Raw genomic sequence first — 19,304 nt, 5'->3', positions numbered from 1 at the left:
CTCTGTATCAGAGGGAAATGTCCTCAGCTGCTTAATAGACAGCATTTACTGTTCAATATTTTCTACTCACTCACTGATGTCCAAAGTAACCCCAAGTTGGGCACAAGCTGAGGCCTTGCAGACCAGTTACCAAGCATGGCGCTTTGTGAGACCAAATAATAATGCTGTCAATTAACTCAGTATTTTTTGCTTCTATCAGTGCTTCACCTCCTCCTGCAGAGATTCTCACCTTTCACTTAAAAAGTTTCGACCCTTTACGGGTGTAGAGAAGAGCCTGCAAACATGGCTGTAATATAACCTAGTGGGTCAGAAAACAAGCAAAAGAAAAAGAACCTCACACTTCTTTTACCTAATAAATAAATCATGATTTTTAAACTGATCTCACAGAGTTTATGGTAACTTGACTCAAGGTTTTCAAATGACTAAGGTTAGAGGTACTTGAAGATATCAAACAAGCAAACTCCTCAAATAAACAAAGCTCTCTCCACAGCTATTCTGGAAAAGATTAACTCCTTTCCTGCTAACCACATCTCTCATTGCTATAAACATGGAAATCAATGACAGCTTTCAACTAACCCTCTCTTCAAAAGGCCAGTGGGTCCCATCTATAACAAGCTCTCAAGCAAAATGATAAAATCCTATCACATTATGAAGTTCATGTTCCACCTCCACAACAGAATTACCAGACTTCCAGTTACTCTTATCTTCATTATAAATAAGAAAATGGATGTTGGACTATAAAAAGCTGCTTGAGGACTTTCTCAGAGGCATTACAAATAATTTAAGCAAATGAGACTAACAGAGAACATGACTGTGCCATTGCCCTATGTCCTGTTGGTTCTAAATTGTTCCCAGTGCTCCTCATCAGAACATCACATGCAAAGAAGAAAATGCAGTTTTAATGAAAAAGCTCTTCTCCCTCCAAACCCAAAACAAATGGCCATACAGCATTTCCATCTAGGTCAAGTATTTATAATGCCAAAAATGTACTGTGACTTCACAGTTATTTAAAGGATCTTTGCTTGTAATCATGAAAATCTTGGATCTCCCACTTTCATTGTTTAAAAAAGTTGCACAATCAGATTGACATACCATGAAATTTCCATTCCCATTCAGCTCTTGTTTGGTCACTGGATTAATATCACATTTATTATGAGCACATTAATTTGAAAAAAGGTCTCCACACACACCAAAAAATAATCTGCAGCAAGCTCCACCTTCAAAATTGTTACACAAACTACTCCTGCCCCATGCCACAACACACACATACATAAAAGAAAACTAATGATGTTACTCACTAGGAACTCCAGACACCAGCCGTAACGGACGTAATACTCGGAAAGCCCGCAGTGCTTTAACATCGAATCCGGCACCTTTTCCTCCTATTGAATTCCCTCCATCTGCTTTGGTTGCTTGTTCTAAAATTGCACTAAAAAGCCTGCAAAAAGAAAGAGGAAACAATCTGTAGGCAGACAGCAAGGCTTGGGCTAAACAGGAACAGAGATCATCATCATCATATCACCCAAACTATTGCACAGACCTGTGAAGAGTGTCACGCATCTCAGTCGACATTCACATATGGTGGAGGAGAGACAGACTCTTCCCATCTGCAGTAGCCTAATGGTAAAGTCTATACCACTTACAAAACACTTGTTTCTGGAGCAGACGTAAACATGACGTGAACCTCCTTCAGCCTAATGGATCCTCGCAGCCTGCTATAGACTACCACAGCAATCAGCCTGCCTGGTGGCACATGGAGGTGCACTCCCTACCCTGGGTGCTGGGGCATGTCGGGTACTTCAAAATGACCACTCTGGCAATGCCTTGTGCTGAATTTAAAGGGTCCCCAAAAGTAGGGCACAGGAGTCAGATTTTGAAGGCAAGCTCCATGCTGTCCTTATCGGTCTGGACATAATCAGTGGGAGTTGAGCAGATAGGTAAGAAAGTACAACTTTATTAACCAGCAATCCCCTCTGAGGAAAAAAAAATCTCCATATTTAATCCAATCGTTAGTTGCCTGTCACTCATTTCACAAGGATTTAAGATTCACCAAGGTCACTGCAGGTAGAACATTGTGTAAATCTCAGGGATCCTTCAAAGTGCAAATAAATGAGTATGCTCATATTTTGTGCTTGTGTATCCATTTGTAAATCCCTTGATGCACTGGCCAGAGAAAGTGCCAAACTGTAGGAGTCTTATTATTAGAATATTTTATTACACCACTCAATGTTTAATCTCGGCTAGTAGGAGTAGCTGCTTTAAGGAGAAGATGTCTCACTCAGAGCACATTTGAAAAGGCAGTGCAAAGCAGAAAAGAGTATGTTCTTCTGTTAAAGAGCTGAAGCTCACCCTGTATGTTAATAAGGATTTGATATAATATATTAGCTTTCAGGAAGCAGTTTCCATTTTTCTGGTAAAACATTAGTACCTTTGGGGGAGGAGGGATTCCTCATGAATTTGCTAATGACATTGCTTTCAGCCTTGAAGTAATCAACATGAATGCAGCCAAATTCAGTAGAGGTTAAAAGCTGTTCCAGTAAAAAATGCTTTTTTCCACTCTGCTTGGGAGTGGCAGAGGCCCCTTTGCCCATAGCGTGCCATGGAGATACCACAGGTAACCTGAAAGAAGCTGTCTAGGATGCCAGAAACAGCCTGGGTAGGGTGGCCTCGATTCAGCCCTGGCTGGTTTCTCTCTCAGACTTTGCAGTCTGCAGTGCCTCTGTCAGGATCTCGGCTGTAAACCCTGACTGGCATATAGCAGATGGAGCCCCCAAACTGCAAGCAGGGGCTGAGCCACCTGACTGCTTCGCAAGGAGCTCCAGTGTGCCTTCTGTCTCCAGTTAAAAGTTACCAGTAGGGCTGGACACAAACATAGGGAGATTGCCATGGATAGAAAAAGGAGGATTCCTCTATGGAAGCATCTAAGCCAACACTTTTCCCCAGCACTAAATCCACACAAAAATGTGGATTAGGGCAGTGCAAATGCAAAATCAGTTTCTTAAGGAGTTGGTGTTTTTTTTTTTTAATTTCATACAAAGAGTCTTATAAAACTTGTCAGCTGTGACTGAGGAACTCCTAACTGGATCTATTCAAAGCCTCAACTTCAAGCACTACAGAAAGATTTAACAACTAGGTAACAAGCGTGGGAAAAACTGTGTGTGGGGAGGTTGGATGCTGAGCTTGTAGGTGTTGCAGACTGAGAAGCAGGATGCAGAGAAGACAAAAACAGAGCCTATGAGAAATACTGCGTTGACTACAGATATCACAGCTAGAGATAAACAAGGGCTGATGAAAAGAACATAAATTATTTGAATGTATGTATTTCTTGAGCTGTGTACACAAATTATACAGTTGCAATTTTCTGCTGGTCTTCATAATAGAAACGCTGTAGGTCAAATTTGGCCTAATGTATTTTCAGAAAGCTAGTGATTAAGCTCTAGAAATGTGCTCTATTTCTTATTCAAACATTTATATCTTTCTAGTCAACAGAATTCCCATGCTAGATGATGAGTGACATACCTATACAACAGTCCTAGTCTCCTGGGATCCTCTGGAGGCAAAAGAATTCACTGCAAAAGCTTTCTTATGCTGTTTTTCAGCTCTGTTGCAATGCTGAAGACAAGAAATCTCAAGGAGCTCTGAGTCAGCAGTTGTGCAAGTCTGAGGGTTCATTATCCTGGTCTCCACTATCACTGGCCCCATGTCTGGCCAAACACTGGCTCTTGACAGCTGGCACCAAGGGCATTTCCCCTGTCACTCATTCAATGAGCAAACCATGGGCTGCCCTAGAATTCTACATCCTAAGAAAAGCTATACATGTCCTAAATTATTTCAGAAGCAGAAATACAACCAGTAGGACAGCTCAGTCCACTGGAGCTGGAACCTGCCTTCCCAGATTAATGCAGCTCCCCTGCAGGCCAGCTGCCCCTGTTTGTGTCCTCCAGCACTGACTGTATGCTACATGTGCTGTCTTGAGGTACCCACAGTCATTTGACTACTGTACTTCAGGAATAATTCACAGTAATTCCTGCTGCTTCTCATTTAAAAACCTACATTTAAACTTGAATTGTATTACTGCGGCTAATCCGCCTTTAATACATTTACTCCAGGCTTGTACTAATCCTGCTTTTTACTAATGCAATATAACTTTTTATTTCTCTAACTTATTTTACTCTCTCTCCCTTTTGTACTGGGGTCTATACTGTTCTCAGTCTGTCCTACTGAATCACTACTCCACTCCTCAAATTTATAGTACACCTTGCCAATCCTACTTCATTGTTCCTACCACCTCCTGAGTTAGACCATGGGCTGACATCAATGACTCACAGGCTACAGCTATCACATACTTTTTTGCTGTAACTCATAATGATCCAGGGGATGAGTTAAAACCTGTTCAGAAATAGCACCAATGATAACACACAGAATAAAGGTAAAGCTTCTGATGGTCCCCCCTTCCATTATCTTCTATTAGGAAAAAACTCCACAACCCATGTACAATTTGTTATTTCTATGAGCTTTATAGACTCAAGTTTTTCATCAAACTTTTTTTCCAAACCTAAAAGAGCTGAAGGGATATTAATCTACTAATATAAAACATGAGTTCAGAGTCTTTCAACCCTATATTTACATGGTAAAACCTCCTCCTTGATGAAAACCTCTGGGAAAAAGTTTCAGTAGGCGTGGTGGAGTGAGGTGTGGTTCTTTCATTTTCTGCTCAGTAGGTGAGTTAGCCGAAAGGCATGTTCCAAGCACAGTGTGAGAGAACACTGTGCTGACAGACAAACCAAAGTTTGGACAATATAAAAATGCAAGAGAGGTAATTTCTTGTGGCCACTGAAAATCTTGCTGTTATTAAAAAAAAAAAAGGAATACAGAAATCAATCCTATTTCCTTCCACTTAACTACTTTCTGCCAGCCTAAATTCATGCCCTATTTTCATTTGACATAGGACTTTCCAGTGATGAAGCACAATTAACAGCGTCTTGATTTCTGAACTTCACTTGTGACATGACTACTCCTAAATTAAATTCATCTGCCAGACATGAACCATAAAGAAAAAATTAAATTTCTTTCACACATGTGCATGTATGGACACACTCCACCTTTTTTTTTTCCTTTCTCATTTACTTGTGAAGTATAAAGCAAGTTTCACTGTTTTTCTTGCTGCTATTTTTCTGTTTCTCTTTTGACATTTGAAAGTTTTTGCTTTGCTAGGTGACCCCAGCAGCAGCATGATAAGGCTGTAAGCTCCTCTTCATCTCTTCATCTGTGGGCAGGGCACACTGATTTTTATAACATAAAAGAACTTGTCAAGGGCCTCCAGAATACAGAAAGAAAACAGAGAGACTCGTATTTCTAAGACAAAAAAAACAGCAGAAAAACACAGCTGAAAGAATCCTCATAGGTATAATGAAATAGTCATAAAAAAGGTGGGTGTTTCTTCCCCTCACAGTATTTACAGTTCACCTGCAATTTGAGTGTGAAAATGTTTAGGTTTGCCCTTTAGAAACTCCTCATAGAAAGACATATACCATGACCACATCTTCCAGTCTGTTCTGAATTTCAGATCTTTTCCAAATACCTTCATTACTTATCATCCCTCTTTAAGACTTCCTTTCAAATTTCGATGCCTGTTTTTCTGGCAGAAGCTTGGAGGGTCCTTGCAGAATGATTGTGCTTGGCAGACAAACCACAGTAGTGCCAGGAAAGACAGATATTCTTCTAGCACAACATTGTCAGGTTAGGCTTCTCTCAAGAGAAATTCCATCACACAGCCTAATACTCAAGGACATCACTGTTATATCTGAAAGTTTTAATGATTTCCAAAAGAGGAACAGTAAAACTGGAGGAAGCAGGAAACAATTTGACTAACCATTAGTGTTTGTGGGTTGTGCCTCATTAGGCAGCTTAGGGGTGTGATCTCTGCTCCTAACTAATAATGTTCTTATCCACAAAGCCTCTGATTGATACCCTCACACAGACATTTTTCTTCAAAGCAACGTTTAATGGTGCTGCTATAGCAGTGTCATAGGCTATTTAAAGATAAGCTAGAATCAAGCTTTACACAACTTCGCTGATGAATAAGCAGATCTCCCACACTGCAAGAATGATAAGCTGTTACAAGCTTACATGTCTAAAGGGCATCCTTTCTCCAGAAAACGTAGCAGTTGTGTTCAGTGCTTCCCTCTGCTGCTGCTGTGTATTCCTGAGGCTTTGCTAGAACCACTGATGATAAAATCCCTTTGGATACCAAGAAACCTATCTTCAGAAGGCAGGGGAAAGTAAGTATAGAGGCACGCTGTCATAAAATTTTTTTATGGAAACCAAGACTTCCCTCTAGAATTTATGCTTGGTCTTACACATGTCCATTATCCTCTTACACTATTGACTTGCGTACTTTAACATAAAGGAAGCCAGCTGTGATGTATTATCTCTTCACGATATGTCTGGTAATCAGTGTGTACTAGATGGGTTTAGAGATAAACAAAGGACCTAGGACAAACAAAGGACGTGTCTTTTATTGCTTCTTTAACTTCCAACTTGAAGAATTACTTCCCACCTTGCCTTTCCAATTTTTCTGTAGCAAGGACAGTCATTGAAAATGAAGATGATTCCTAAGGCAGAACAAGCACAAATGGCAATTACTATGGCTGTTTCGGGACTTGAGGCTTCCAGTATGAGTCCCACACCATCCTTTGCCCCACATACCAAAGAAACCCCTCTACCCAGTGCTACAGCAGTGTCTAAATTACTCAGCTTTCTCAAACAGCTCCATCAATGGGCAGAAAAAGACACCATATGGAAATGTTACCAGCACTTGCTTTGTTGCTCCTCCCTTTCTCTCTCTTTAAAATTCATTTTAAACCTTTTCTATGGGACTTCCTCCCTGGAAAAATATTCAAATACATTGAAATTTAAACATAATGTCATTAGGGGATTTCAGACAGCCCCATGGAAAAGAAGACAGGGCAGAACAGGAACAGATGGTATCACCACATAGATTTTGCAGAGGGGTTGTGGAGAGAAAAAGCAGCACACCAGCCTAGGCTGTGGTACTGTACAAGTGAGTTTAAACAGATAAACATCAAAGGAACCCATCTGGCCTTCAAGTGGAATCTGTCACTTGAGACTGTTACTATTTAACAGAGACCTTGGGGTCTTGGCCATGTTTATTATACTCGTGTAATCCCTCCTGAGTTACATTTTTTGTTCCCCATCTAGTGACTGAGAGCTGCTGGAGGCAAGAGCAGATAGAAGAGCTGAGAGCTGCAGCTTCTGTCATTGGCAAGGGAATTAATTTCAGTCTGAATATCATCTGGCTGATTAACCGCCCTGGTAGGAAAATTGAAAAGGACTATACTTAAACTAGATATAATGCTGCCCTATGATTTCTGGAGCCCTACTCTTTTACATTCCAATGGAAGAAGAGGTAATGTGTCCTCTCTTTAAAAAGTCTCTCATAAAAATTAAAAGAGAATAATCACATTCACAGGACTTTTGCTCTCCAATCTTTCTTAAATGCAAGCAGCAATTCCCAAGCAGGTGATATATCTGAGGGCATTCAAAGGCAGAATCAGCTATGGAATTGGACATCAATGGCAGGGGATCTTCCAATTTCCAATTACTAATTTGCTGTGGGATCCTCTGGCTGCGGATAGGAACAAAGGAGCCCTGCCCTAAGGAGAAGCGTTATGCCCATGTGGAGGCAGAGAGGTCTTGAGACTAAGAATAGGTTCCAGCTTGTCTCCCTCCCCCTCACTGGGAATTCTCTTTCCACCCACTTTTCCCTGTAATGATAGAAAGTGGGAGGGATTGGGTAGTGCACATCAGTTTGCTGACGTAATTTTGGGGGTTCACCACAAAATTGGTTAAGAAGCTAGACGGACTTTGGTCCAGGGCAGGAATTACGAGGGGGCTTTGATGACTGAAAGTGTCCCTTTTGACGTTTTCCCTAGGAGCTGATGCAGGGTTTCCTTGGTAAAGAGGTGAAAAAAATTCAAGGTTTTGTGGGCGATGAAATTCTTTAACAATGGAGTGGTGGGAGGATGGGACAAATTACTCAGGCAAAGATATACTCGTTCTCTTTGTCTTCAGGGGTAGTTTATCCTTCACCTCTTCCCTTCAACAGCCACAATTCAAATCCCCTGCTTATCTCCTACCTTTAGGTAGAAAAAGAAGGTGTTTGCTTTTATTCAAATAAATTAAATGCCAAGCTTGACAAACATGTAGAGAAATATAAGGGGATTGGAAAAGTTGCAGCTCAAAGTGGCAGTTAGTAAAATTAGACTTTTAAAACGTTAAAACATTAAAAGGGTCAAAATCAAAGTGTTGAAATCACCAGCAGAACATCTTGAGCTGAAGAACTTATTTTTGTTTGTAAGAGAACAAGAAACATCAGTAAAAGTTGACATGATGGCAGAATTCCTTTGGTATCCAACTCTAATCTTAACGAATCCAACCTAGATGTTATTTTTAAATACTCATACAGGTTTACAGACAGAGGGAGTTTCTTCCAGTTGGACAGCCTTGCACTGCTTCCTCTTTTTATCCCTGTTCCCAAAAAGCAATTTAATTTCCATGTCTTGCAAACCATTAAAATGGCAGTGATAGGAGGAACATAATGTACAGCAGCAACCTCCAACCCATACATAGTGTGCCAAACATTCACCTGCCCTCATGCTCCCAAAGGTTGACAGTATCCGCATGTGTCAGTGCATTCAGTGACAAAAATGTCGGTACTCACCCTACTACCACAATTATAAAATCTAGTAAATTCCAGCCATTGCGGAGGTAAGCGTTGGGGTGAAAGAGAAGTCCGTATGCTATTACTTTTAAAAATGCTTCCACTGTAAAAATTATGAGAAAGAGATACTCCACTCGTTCCTGTGGAAGATAAGAGAACAGAGAGACAATGGTTAGTGTGAGTGACAAACCACCGATAAGGACATTTTCTTCTGTCACAGTCCACCCATGCAACCTCCAACTCACTGACTTACCACTTGGGTACACCTAACATGCATGGCTTGCCAGAGGGCTTTTCTCCCTACAAGTTCATTGCCTGCAGCTAGTCTGACAAGACAGTGGCAGTAAACCTTGGTTAGGCTCTGAAATTTGGTGCCCTCACCTTGGCAGGGACTGACCACTGCACAGACCTGTGTAAACGAGATGGGGAGAAAGTCAACAGGCATATTCTAGCACTCAGCTCTGTACACAGTATGCTGCCAAATATGACCAGCTATCAGAATGAACTGCATCCAGTCCTTTTCTACCTCTGAAGAGGAAACATAGCTGGATGTAATACTGTTGAGAGAGATGGATAGAAATAAAGACAGGAGCCCACCTGAGACTGATGCATGTGTCATACTGTGCCTTCTTTGGGATTCCCTTTTCTGTTGCTAGGGAATAGGTAGGCTGAATATTAGTGGCAAATGATTTACAGATCAGGATGACTAATGTTAGGGGCTTTTATTCATTTCATGAGAAATGTGCATGTCCCTGTGAAATGCAGGCTGAAATTAAGCATATCCAAACAGAATTACTTCCAGTGACAGTACAGTCTGATTCAGGACAAGCAAGCAGGTTTTTGGAGTCAGTACACAGGCTCACCATCTCTAATTTCTGGGGTTTCTCTTATTCCCAACTGTGGAATAAGAATAGCAGTGATGCAGAAACGGTAGGGACCTCCACCTAAGTAGGAGGAAAACTGCAGTATAAGGCAATCGTTACCAAAGTGCTGCGTGGCAAGCTGAGTGGGAAACAAGTACATGAAAACTAGATGACAGCAAAAGGATACAAGGTCCCTACAAGGTTAAACTATAAAGTGAATAAAAGTTCACATTAAAGAGATACAAATCTGAGTTAAATACAAATGAAAACATCCTAGTAGTTTCTGGACATATCTTACAGCTTACACAGAAAGACAATCAGGCAGGTTACTACTATATTTTTCTTTTCAACGCCAAACTGCAATTGTCCTTTCCTTCTGTCCAGTTGAATGAATGTATGACACTTTCATACTGTACAGCAATACACAATACGCAGGATTACAAAACAACCATTCCATCATTTCACAGCTGCCCTTTTGAACATCTTCCTTTCAGCTCCAGGTAATTAACAACTCACTAGCAAACCACTGATCAAAAAAGGCAATTTCTAGTTCATCTGCATGTTTACACTAACAGGCTATTTTATGTGACTGAGAAATTCCATCTGACAGTAGTAGGCACATGTTTGTGCTTTAAAATGTTGCTGTGCTCCCCTCAGACAATGCTTTCACAATAACTGCAACATTCCCCAGTACTTAGTGCAGGGAATACCTAAAAAATAAAAAGTATAATTCTGTAGTTATCTATTTGTCATAAACCTTTAGAATGTGCTCACATCACAGAATTTGTCCATCAGTGTCCCAGCTGGAGATAGGTCAGCACAATAAGATTTCTGTCCCTTTGAGCTCAGAGAAGAAAACAACAACATACAATACTAGCAACTCCTATTTCCCTAGCTTTACAAATAGCGAGTGCATTATTTTACTTAGCACAGGAACTGGCACCTTAAGTGCTAACAACCAGAAGTCCAGCCATGGTCTTGGCCACAAACAAGAGCTCCACAGTGCCCTGCACACTCCTAGAATGGAGGAACCTGCTGCCCTTCTCATTCAACTGCTGCTGACAACTGAATGGGTACTAATTGATGTACAAATTGTAGTCAAGCTGACCCAAACAATCAAGATCTGTGCATACATTTGCAAAGTAAGACAAGCTGCCATGAAACCTCTTAAAAAAAGACCCAAAACAAACCACAGAATGACTGTGTGATGGGAAGTCTATTCGGTGTCATTCTGATTGCCCTGCACCTTTGTGCTGCACATGCCTCTATCAGCATAGTGCAAGGCCAGATCCCATTCCATACAGATAGCCTATGGTAGTTCTGCCTGGGAGGCAGTGCTGTACTTCTGAAAAGACAAGGTAAAGCCTGTTTAGAGAATGAGGAAGGTGAAAATAGGCTCTGTGAAGGAAGAACGTGCCCTGAGTTGAGGATGTGAGTAGGGAGTATGGTGCCTGGGATGGGCATGGCGTCCCTAGGGATGAATGAACAACTTTTAGGATGGAAACAAAGATTTCTCTTGCTGCAACCCAGCCCATTAATGGGTCCCATTCCCTATTTCAACCAAGGGCTTTCCACAATTGTGGGCAAGCCTTCTTTCCCTCCTGCAAAAGTGCCACAGTAGGTCTGAAACCACTCTCTCATTCAGACTGCTGCTGAGGCTGCCCTGTGCACTCAATTCACCTGGCATTCCACTCTGTAAACACAGACATCGGCTCATGGTAAAAATGCTGTAGGCACTGAAAACCAGCCTTCCCTTAAAAACCTTTCCTGCAGTCACAGCAGACACTGTTAGCATGGGGATGTTGAGGAGACCACCCCCTCATTTAATAACTCCAGGTCCAACCTGAAGCAGATTTGCAGAGCAATTGAAGAGGAAGCCCTAAAACTGATCCTGTGCCTAGTGATTTAACAGCAGACATTGTCCTTGACCTCTGGGCACCCTTGAACAAATACTGCTGCCAGCTCTGTCTGGCTCTGTGCTTCTTCTGGGGATGCAGTGCTGTGCAGGCCTACCTGGCCAGAAGAGCTTTCCACTGCATGAATTTTGTCAAAATACCTATGCTAACATTATCAAGGGTCCAAGAAAGTAAATACTTGAGAAAATTCTGGAACAACTTTTTTTTTTTTTTTTTTAATATTTATTACTGCACAGAACAGCCAGTATTTCAAACAATAACAGGTCCCATTTGGTTGGGTTTAGGAGCCTCATAACTTTTTGCTTCTAAAGATGCCTATGGGACTACAGACTCCTGTTTTGTTATTGTAATAAAGCTGTTTGTTGAGCCATGCTATTGAGGGAATAATATGCCAAAATATTACACACACATGCATATATATATACACACCTATACAAAGACATACATGTCTACATACACAACTACAAGCCGTTTGAATAAATTCCTTAAATGCTCTGGTTAAAGTGGAAAGATCCATAAAAAGTAAAACTCTATAAAAGCCTCTGAAATGAACGTAAGATACAGAATGCTGAGCCCGGGAGAGAGATTTTATGATCTTCTGCACTTAAATTAATGATTTCAGGATCTAAAACTGAAGGAAAAATGCTGCCGAGATTAAACAGTGTAGCTACTCCCAGGCCATTTCAGAAAGCTACTCCTGCTTAGACTCAAGAAGAATTTGAAAAGCCTACTAATTAATTCTGCTCCCTTTTCTCCTTATACTATAAAACTCAAGGGCTTTTATGAACACAGCATAACATAGCATAACTAGGTTCTGGATAAAACCTGGATTAAAGTCCCAGTTCTGATGTCACCCTTGCCAGATGAACTCACAGAAATGACTCAACCACCCCCTACCTCAGGTTAGAAATAAGAGGAGGACCTGTTGCCCTCAGCAGACAGAGAATTATTACTTTTCCTCTGTTAAATGGGCACCTGCAGCTCTGGCTGCTAATCTGAAGCTTTATTTTCACAGTTTAGGCAGACCGGGCCCCAGTGTTTCAAGCTCCCAAGGGACATAGATGGAACTAGATGATCTTAAGGTCCTTTTCCAACCCTAACTATTCTGTGATTCTGTGAAGTTTAGACTGGATATAAGGAGGAAGTTCTTTACTGTAAGGGTGGTGAGGCACTGTAATGGGTTGTCCAGGGAAGTTGCGAATGCTCCATCCCTGGCGGTGTTCAAGGCTGGGCTGGACAGAGTCTTGGGTGGCATGGTTTAGTGTGAGGTGTCCCTGCCCATGTCAGGGGTGTTGGAACTAGATGATCTTAAGGTCTTTTCCAACCCTAACTATTCTTTGATTCTATGACATAGCACTGCAAAGTATCTGTAACGCTACTCCTCTAAGAAGCCACTTTGGTGCCATTTTAAAGGAAACCAAGCTAGAAAAATATTAGCATGTTTGCCTGAGAGAGCTCCCTGCTGACAGAGAGCTGCCCACTACCTCTGTGGGAGGGAAGAGAGATAGCAACAGCATCGCCCCTTGAAAGACAAATCCAAACCACAGCATCAAAAGAAAGGGAACTTGTTATGGAGCTGTAAGAAAGAGGAAACAGTATTTTTTAATGTGTGTCTCAGAAATGGGAACCATGCTGATGGGGCTGACACACACGAAGCACAGTGAAGACTGTGGAATTACAAAGCAGAAGCTTCCTGCTTGGGCAATAGTGCTGAAATGTTTAAAAAAAGAAAAAAATCAGACAAAAAACCTCAAACAACAAAGATATGAGCGGAAGATGAAGAAGGACAAAAGTCTTAAAAAACTGGCCAGTCTCTGGAGCATACACAGATGTTCTGGGACTCGCTCTATCATTGTTTTTCTGAGCTTGTTTCATTTCTCATCGATATAGGACATAAGCATCACTTACCCTAGCTAACAGATTAGCCAGCACTGACATTGCCAAGAAACAAACTGTAGATCATCTTACTCTTAACAAAGAAACAAACATTAACTTACTGCTAAGGCTCTAACATATACTTCCAAAAGAGGATTACTGTATTAGGTACAAAACCCCTCTAATCCCATGTGCCTTCCAAGTATGTCATCAGTTTGTTTTTGTTTATAATTTTTAATCTACCTAATGACATCTTAGCTTCATAAAAGGAGTCTGAAAACAGTAAATCCAAGGAAATTACTATAGGGTGCCATGAGGCTTTTCTTCTGTCAGTGGAGGAGTAGGCCAGTGCTGTTTCTGAGAAATGGTCCTCAGGATGATTCACTGTACCTTGATCCTAGCTCTTCAAATCCCATCCACCCAGCAACACTGCTTGGTTGCACCATTTACTTTGTAAGAGTTACTCAAGGCCCAAATGACAAATCTCATGCTCTAGTATTTCATACACCCCAGCATTAAGAGTTTACAATCTACAAATCAGACTTTGCTGTCTGTCTTTGCTTGCACTCTGCTCAACCTGTAACACAAAAACTAGAGCTTATACGTTGAAGTAATGTGCTACAAGCCCTGCGCAGCTAGAATCACTGAAAATCTGCCTGTCTGACCTTCGTCAATGTTATGTCAGTGTCTGCATTATTATTCCCTAGTGCTTCCTTAAACATAATAGAATACATTTATTCAGTAATGCAAATACTCAGTAGTCCAAGGAAAACATCAGTATTTCAAGAGTTTTTGTCACATAGGATGTTTTGGCATTAGCTGCATAAATAAAATAGGCTCTGAAAGATACAAGTCAGAGTGGAGGTACTCAGATTTTTTCCTAGTAGGGAAAATTATCTTTTCTGATGGGCACTAAGGAGACTAAACTACAGTGCTGGGAAAGATGGCCTAGAGACATTATGAAAAAAGGTTCCATGATTTTTTGATTACAAGTTATCATCACATCAGAGATATGGATATCCTCACTGTGTGAATTTGCTGACTTGGAGGTTCCTGCTAGCATTAATAACTTTGAACTTCAGTGAGGAGGAGCCACATGTATGCACTTAAGGGATCAATTCAATAAAGCAGATTTTAAGACAGTTTGTTGATAGTAGGTTCCTTCTGAATGTACTCAGTTACTCAAGAGACATTTTCAGCTAAGTATGTGTGAAAATAGTACACAAACACATTAGGGAACAAAACTTAAAGGAGAGAACATGCCTGGATTTTTTTTTTTTCTTTCTTTCTTTCTCCTTAAAATTACTGCCATTGAACAAGCAAGCAGCCATATCTATTTATTTGATGGATAGAAAGGGATGATAAGATGGCATACTGCTAAACATAACTCCTTTTGCTGTTACTGCTGGTTCTAAAAAGACAGGATCTCTTCTTCTACCTATTGCCCCAAAAGAATATTCCCCAAAATTGAGCAAAATAACACAACTGCTTTTACCTGGAAAGGGTAAAACAAGCCAAAGAAGGAAGTGGGTGAATAGCATTTAACTAAACATAACCCACTGTGTTGGTAAACAGCAGTCCAAACAGCTTCCAAAGGGGTAGATTTCCAAATACCATCAGCATTACCTTCTCTCCACTCCAACCAAAGGCAGTGTCTGTATAATATCAGGCATTACAATGAGCAGAGCTAAATTCACACCAAGCACTGCAGAAATACCACCTTTTAACTAACACCTGTAACTGACAGATGCTCTCATATGCAGCTACTTTAAAGGTGCCCAAGGCTAAAAGACTAAACCAAAGACAGAAGTCTTGCTAATCTGAAATAAGCAATTATAAAAGAGGAATATAGTGCAAGCCAGCCTTCAGTACTTTATGATAGGTCATAACATGCTTATGATGCATTTAAAGAACTTCCACTGAAATGAACAGAAGAGAGGACTTTAACAGTTTCAAATGATTACAGACCTAATACATGACTTACATTCAAGAGTTCCTTAGCAAATCAATGAATACTTTATGCATAGATCTTTTGCAGGATCTAGTGTAAGCTCCTTATTTTTTTTTCACTTTGGCAAGGATCAAGTTGAATTTATTTGAGTTCAGTGGAATTAGGTTTTGTGGCAGACAGAGTTCAATTATAATACAAAGCCAAGAAACAATGAGCTCCATCCCCTGTGCTAGGTACCTTGTACAAATCCATTTTCCCTTTCAGTAAACCACATGTTCCTTATCCACTCAAACCAAAATAAAGATGATGAATGGCATCGCTGTTCTCATTTACCATCATTCTACTACATTTATTTTACTAATATCAGGTAAAGAAACAGGCTCCAGCTATGCAGAATAATGCAACTATTGGGAATCCTGCATTTCAGAAGGGGTTGACATGCCATTATCATTTGGACCATACTGTGAGAGAAGCATTACTTTGAAACCCTTATATTAGAGAAGATTCTGAGCAATTTGATTCATTTTTGAACACAGACATGTTTTGAGTTAGAGCTTGGACTAGACAATCCACAGAAGTCCCTTTCAACCTATATTTTTTTTGAGACAATATTCATATTTTATCATTCTACATACAACTCCAGTCCTCAGAATAATCTAACAAATTTGCTTTTTCCTTTCCACACAATGCTTTCCAGTGGGATGCCTTATTATCCACAATAGAGATGGTCAAGTATGCACCTTTCTGGATTCATATGAAGGATTATGCATCCATTTGGACTCAGAATTTGGACTCTGATACCGATTAGATAATGTCTAACCTATTTAATTTTTTTTCTTTTTGGTTAATTTTTTTCTTTATGGTCTTCGGCTAGAAGTAGCAGACATCTCTTGGGTGCTGTTGCTCAAGATTTCTTTTCCTTTTTTTTTTTTTTGGACTGAACAGAACAGTAAGATCTTGCCTATATATGAATTAAATACAAAGAAGAGGTTCCTTATGGACTTGGTTTGTCTTTGGTGTGACCAAGAACTGAAACCATCCAAACAGCCATGTACGAATGTTGCGGACTGAACAGCTCTGAAGAGGCAGAGAATTTTGTACCCTATTTTCTTTTGTTTTGGTCCACTACTCCGATTAAATTGAAATGAACTGTCACTTCACATTCTGATCAGACCAACAAGAGACTACCCTTCTAGGAGGAAGCAACATTAGGGAAGACAACATAAACTTTATGACTAAGACAACCTCATTTAGGATCTCTGGATAGAAATTAAAAGCTGGCTAGGTGTTGTTACCATGCTTAGGAATTAAATTCACACCAGGAGAAAACTTTTACTTGCTTCTTTTATGTAGTTTCAGAGATAGTGAGGCAGTCTACTGTCTTCCTCCAAGATTAACACAGCCATTTAAAACACCACAGTTAATTGTCCGTCTACCAACCTGTGATTAAGGACTGAGTACCAAAAGTATCCATTTAAATCAGAGCAGCCCCAGTATGACAGCTATATGTAACAGATCATCACAAGTCATATCGTGTCTCATCCAACTCCCAGAATTACACAAATGAGTTCGAAATTGGCTACTGACTATGCTCAGGTGTTTGGACTTGATCATATTCATATTCTACCAGCTATAAAACACTTCAGTGTTCCATTTTATTAATACTTTTCATTTTTATTAATATTAAAAACCAATCTCCTCTAGCATAACCTAACCTTTCTGTGCTCAAGACCATGCTAGGGTGATAAACATTAAGCATTTTGTTGCCAGGCACAACAGTAAATCATACTTTAGCACGAAGACTTCTAAAGAAACTATTTAATTAAATATTGACTCATTAGGGCAGTTTCTAAAAGGTCTTTACAGTGCATCATCTATAGCAGGATAGACAAGCATGCTTGCTTTTGGAAAAAAAGCCACATGACCTCAGCAATAACTGTTCTAATTATTTTATTGTCAAGCTGGTTCCTCGACTCACAAGTCTGGAGTTCTTCTCATTGTATCGTTTCAATCTGATCCTTGTTACACAACCAGAGCTTTCAGTACATTGTTTTAAAACCAGTGGTAGAAAAGCTTAACAAAGGTGAATCCCAAGTGTCTGACTGCTGCCAAAATGAAGGACTGAATTTCCAACAGAACTTAAAATGTGGATAGTGAGATCCTTTGGAAATACACTCATAACAAGACTTTCTGTGTGCCAAAGGCTTTTACAATCCCCTCATGGATAAGGGGTGTGGAGGAGTTGCATTCCATACCCTTAATTTAATGAAGCATCTTTTCTCTCAGAAAGCTTTTTATTTTTAGATAATATTTTTAAAAAAATTATCTGATGCTACAAAGTTTGGAGTAATTCTAGTACATGCCAGGTTAGACTAACATATAGTTAATTCAGGGAGAATTTTCCTACTAATTTTAACATAGAAAGTATTATCCGCTTACTGTGTAAGTCAGTAATTGCCTACAGACTGAATTCCCCCATTTCTCTTCATCCTCTTTATAACTTCTCAGAATTAGAAACCTTCCCTAAACTGCCTTGCAGGGGGAACACCAATTTGAAGGAGGCACCACCACATACTGAGCTGAGAGGCACTGTCTCTCTCATGCAAGCTCCCAACATAGGCCATATCTTACAGAAGAGAGCAGGGCTAGCAGGAAAGATGAGAACAGCCAAAGAAAGAAGTATTTGGGCAGCTACCATGGGATCAGATGTCAGCAAACACGGGCTCTTCAAGAAACCATAACCACATCCAGCACTATTTAGACCCTATGTGAATTACTCTCAACTTCTGAGATAAGAACTAGAGAGCCAGAAGAGACCCTCTGAAGAAATCTGGCCCTGAATCTTTGTTTTAATAGGCCACTGAGCACTGACTTTTCTCTGACCACACAGAAGAGCTCATCAAAATCCCATTTTTAAAACATTTCTGTCAAATGTATTTTAATCCAATCACTCTTGCACATTTTATGATGCTCCAATTTATGTTTTTAATCTACTACAATTCTTTCATAATTGTTTGTGCAGCGCAGTGATGCCTGACAGGGAATGCTTTATAAATAAATTGAATTTATTACTATTTATAACCTCTTCCTCTTGAAATTGCTAAGCAAATAAATGGGTCCCACAGTTCAATGTCCTAGGGTTGGGGTCCCTCTATGGACATTCATACAAACACAGTATATACACATGTGCATACGAGAGAAAGAGATGGAGTGTGTACGTGTGTGTGACCTTTTCTTTCCATGAGTAACTTGAGGGCATATTTAACATTCTGTTCACACTGCTCATGGCAGACAGGAAAAACACAACTGAAGGGAATAAAAAATGAAAAGTCCTTGCAGCTTCTCCATCTCAGCCTCTATCTTTATTTTTTGTGGGGCAAAGGTTTTCAGTTTTTGTTTACCATCCCTAAGTAAGTTTCTGTTTGCTTGCTTGCTGCTTGAATGGACAAGGCACATGCAATGAGGCAGCTGTAAGGACCTTTGGCAACTAGCACATAAAACTCATTTTATTTCCTTAATGGAAGTCTAATCGGTAATTAAAAACATGACTGTGACCTGGGCAGTACCCAGAGAATAGAAATGGACTTCATTTTAAACAGATAAAGCTCACAAGGCTGCAGCTCTGCAGAGTAGCAAGATTTCTTCTGAGCAAGGAGAAGCAAAAGAAGTGCTTTAGTTTTTAGAAGGTTTTGCCAATTTAGGCTAACCAAAAACCCCAAATTACTGATATTCTTTGCCAGTTCTTCTGTTCCTTGATTGACTCCCACCACCCATTTTGCCAATCACCACTGCAGTGGCTACTGAAATATGTTGAAGTAGACCCAGAGACAAGAAGCTGGAAAATAGAATTTGGACTCTCGCCTCCACCCCCATTAAACTGGGGCATGTATTCTCATTTCTTGTAAGACAAGCATGCATTTCATCCTCCTCTGTGTGTGTATGGCAGGGATAAAGGA

The 19,304-nt window shown here is 40.2% G+C and overlaps 1 protein-coding gene across 5 annotated transcripts in view; it reads right to left on the bottom strand.

The window, feature by feature from the left end:
• CACNA1C (calcium voltage-gated channel subunit alpha1 C) overlaps nucleotides 1-19,304 on the bottom strand; it is a 485,857-nt gene that overhangs the window by 188,494 nt on the left and 278,059 nt on the right. For all 5 annotated transcript variants that reach the window (XM_062616658.1, XM_062616654.1, XM_062616655.1 and 2 more), the window contains exons 4-5: nucleotides 8,744-8,883; nucleotides 1,299-1,438 (exon numbers count right to left, since the gene is read on the bottom strand). In XM_062616658.1, coding sequence (XP_062472642.1) covers nucleotides 1,299-1,438; nucleotides 8,744-8,883 — 280 coding nt within the window. The remainder of the gene's footprint in view (nucleotides 1-1,298; nucleotides 1,439-8,743; nucleotides 8,884-19,304) is intronic.

Source organism: Pezoporus occidentalis, unplaced genomic scaffold (assembly GCF_034315485.1).
Source record: "Pezoporus occidentalis ecotype Australia unplaced genomic scaffold, CSIRO_AGI_Poc_V1 ctg19, whole genome shotgun sequence".
Lineage (NCBI taxonomy): Eukaryota > Metazoa > Chordata > Aves > Psittaciformes > Psittacidae > Pezoporus > Pezoporus occidentalis.
The sequence above is the reverse complement of the archived record's forward strand: the minus strand, read 5'-3'. Positions and strand labels throughout refer to the sequence as shown.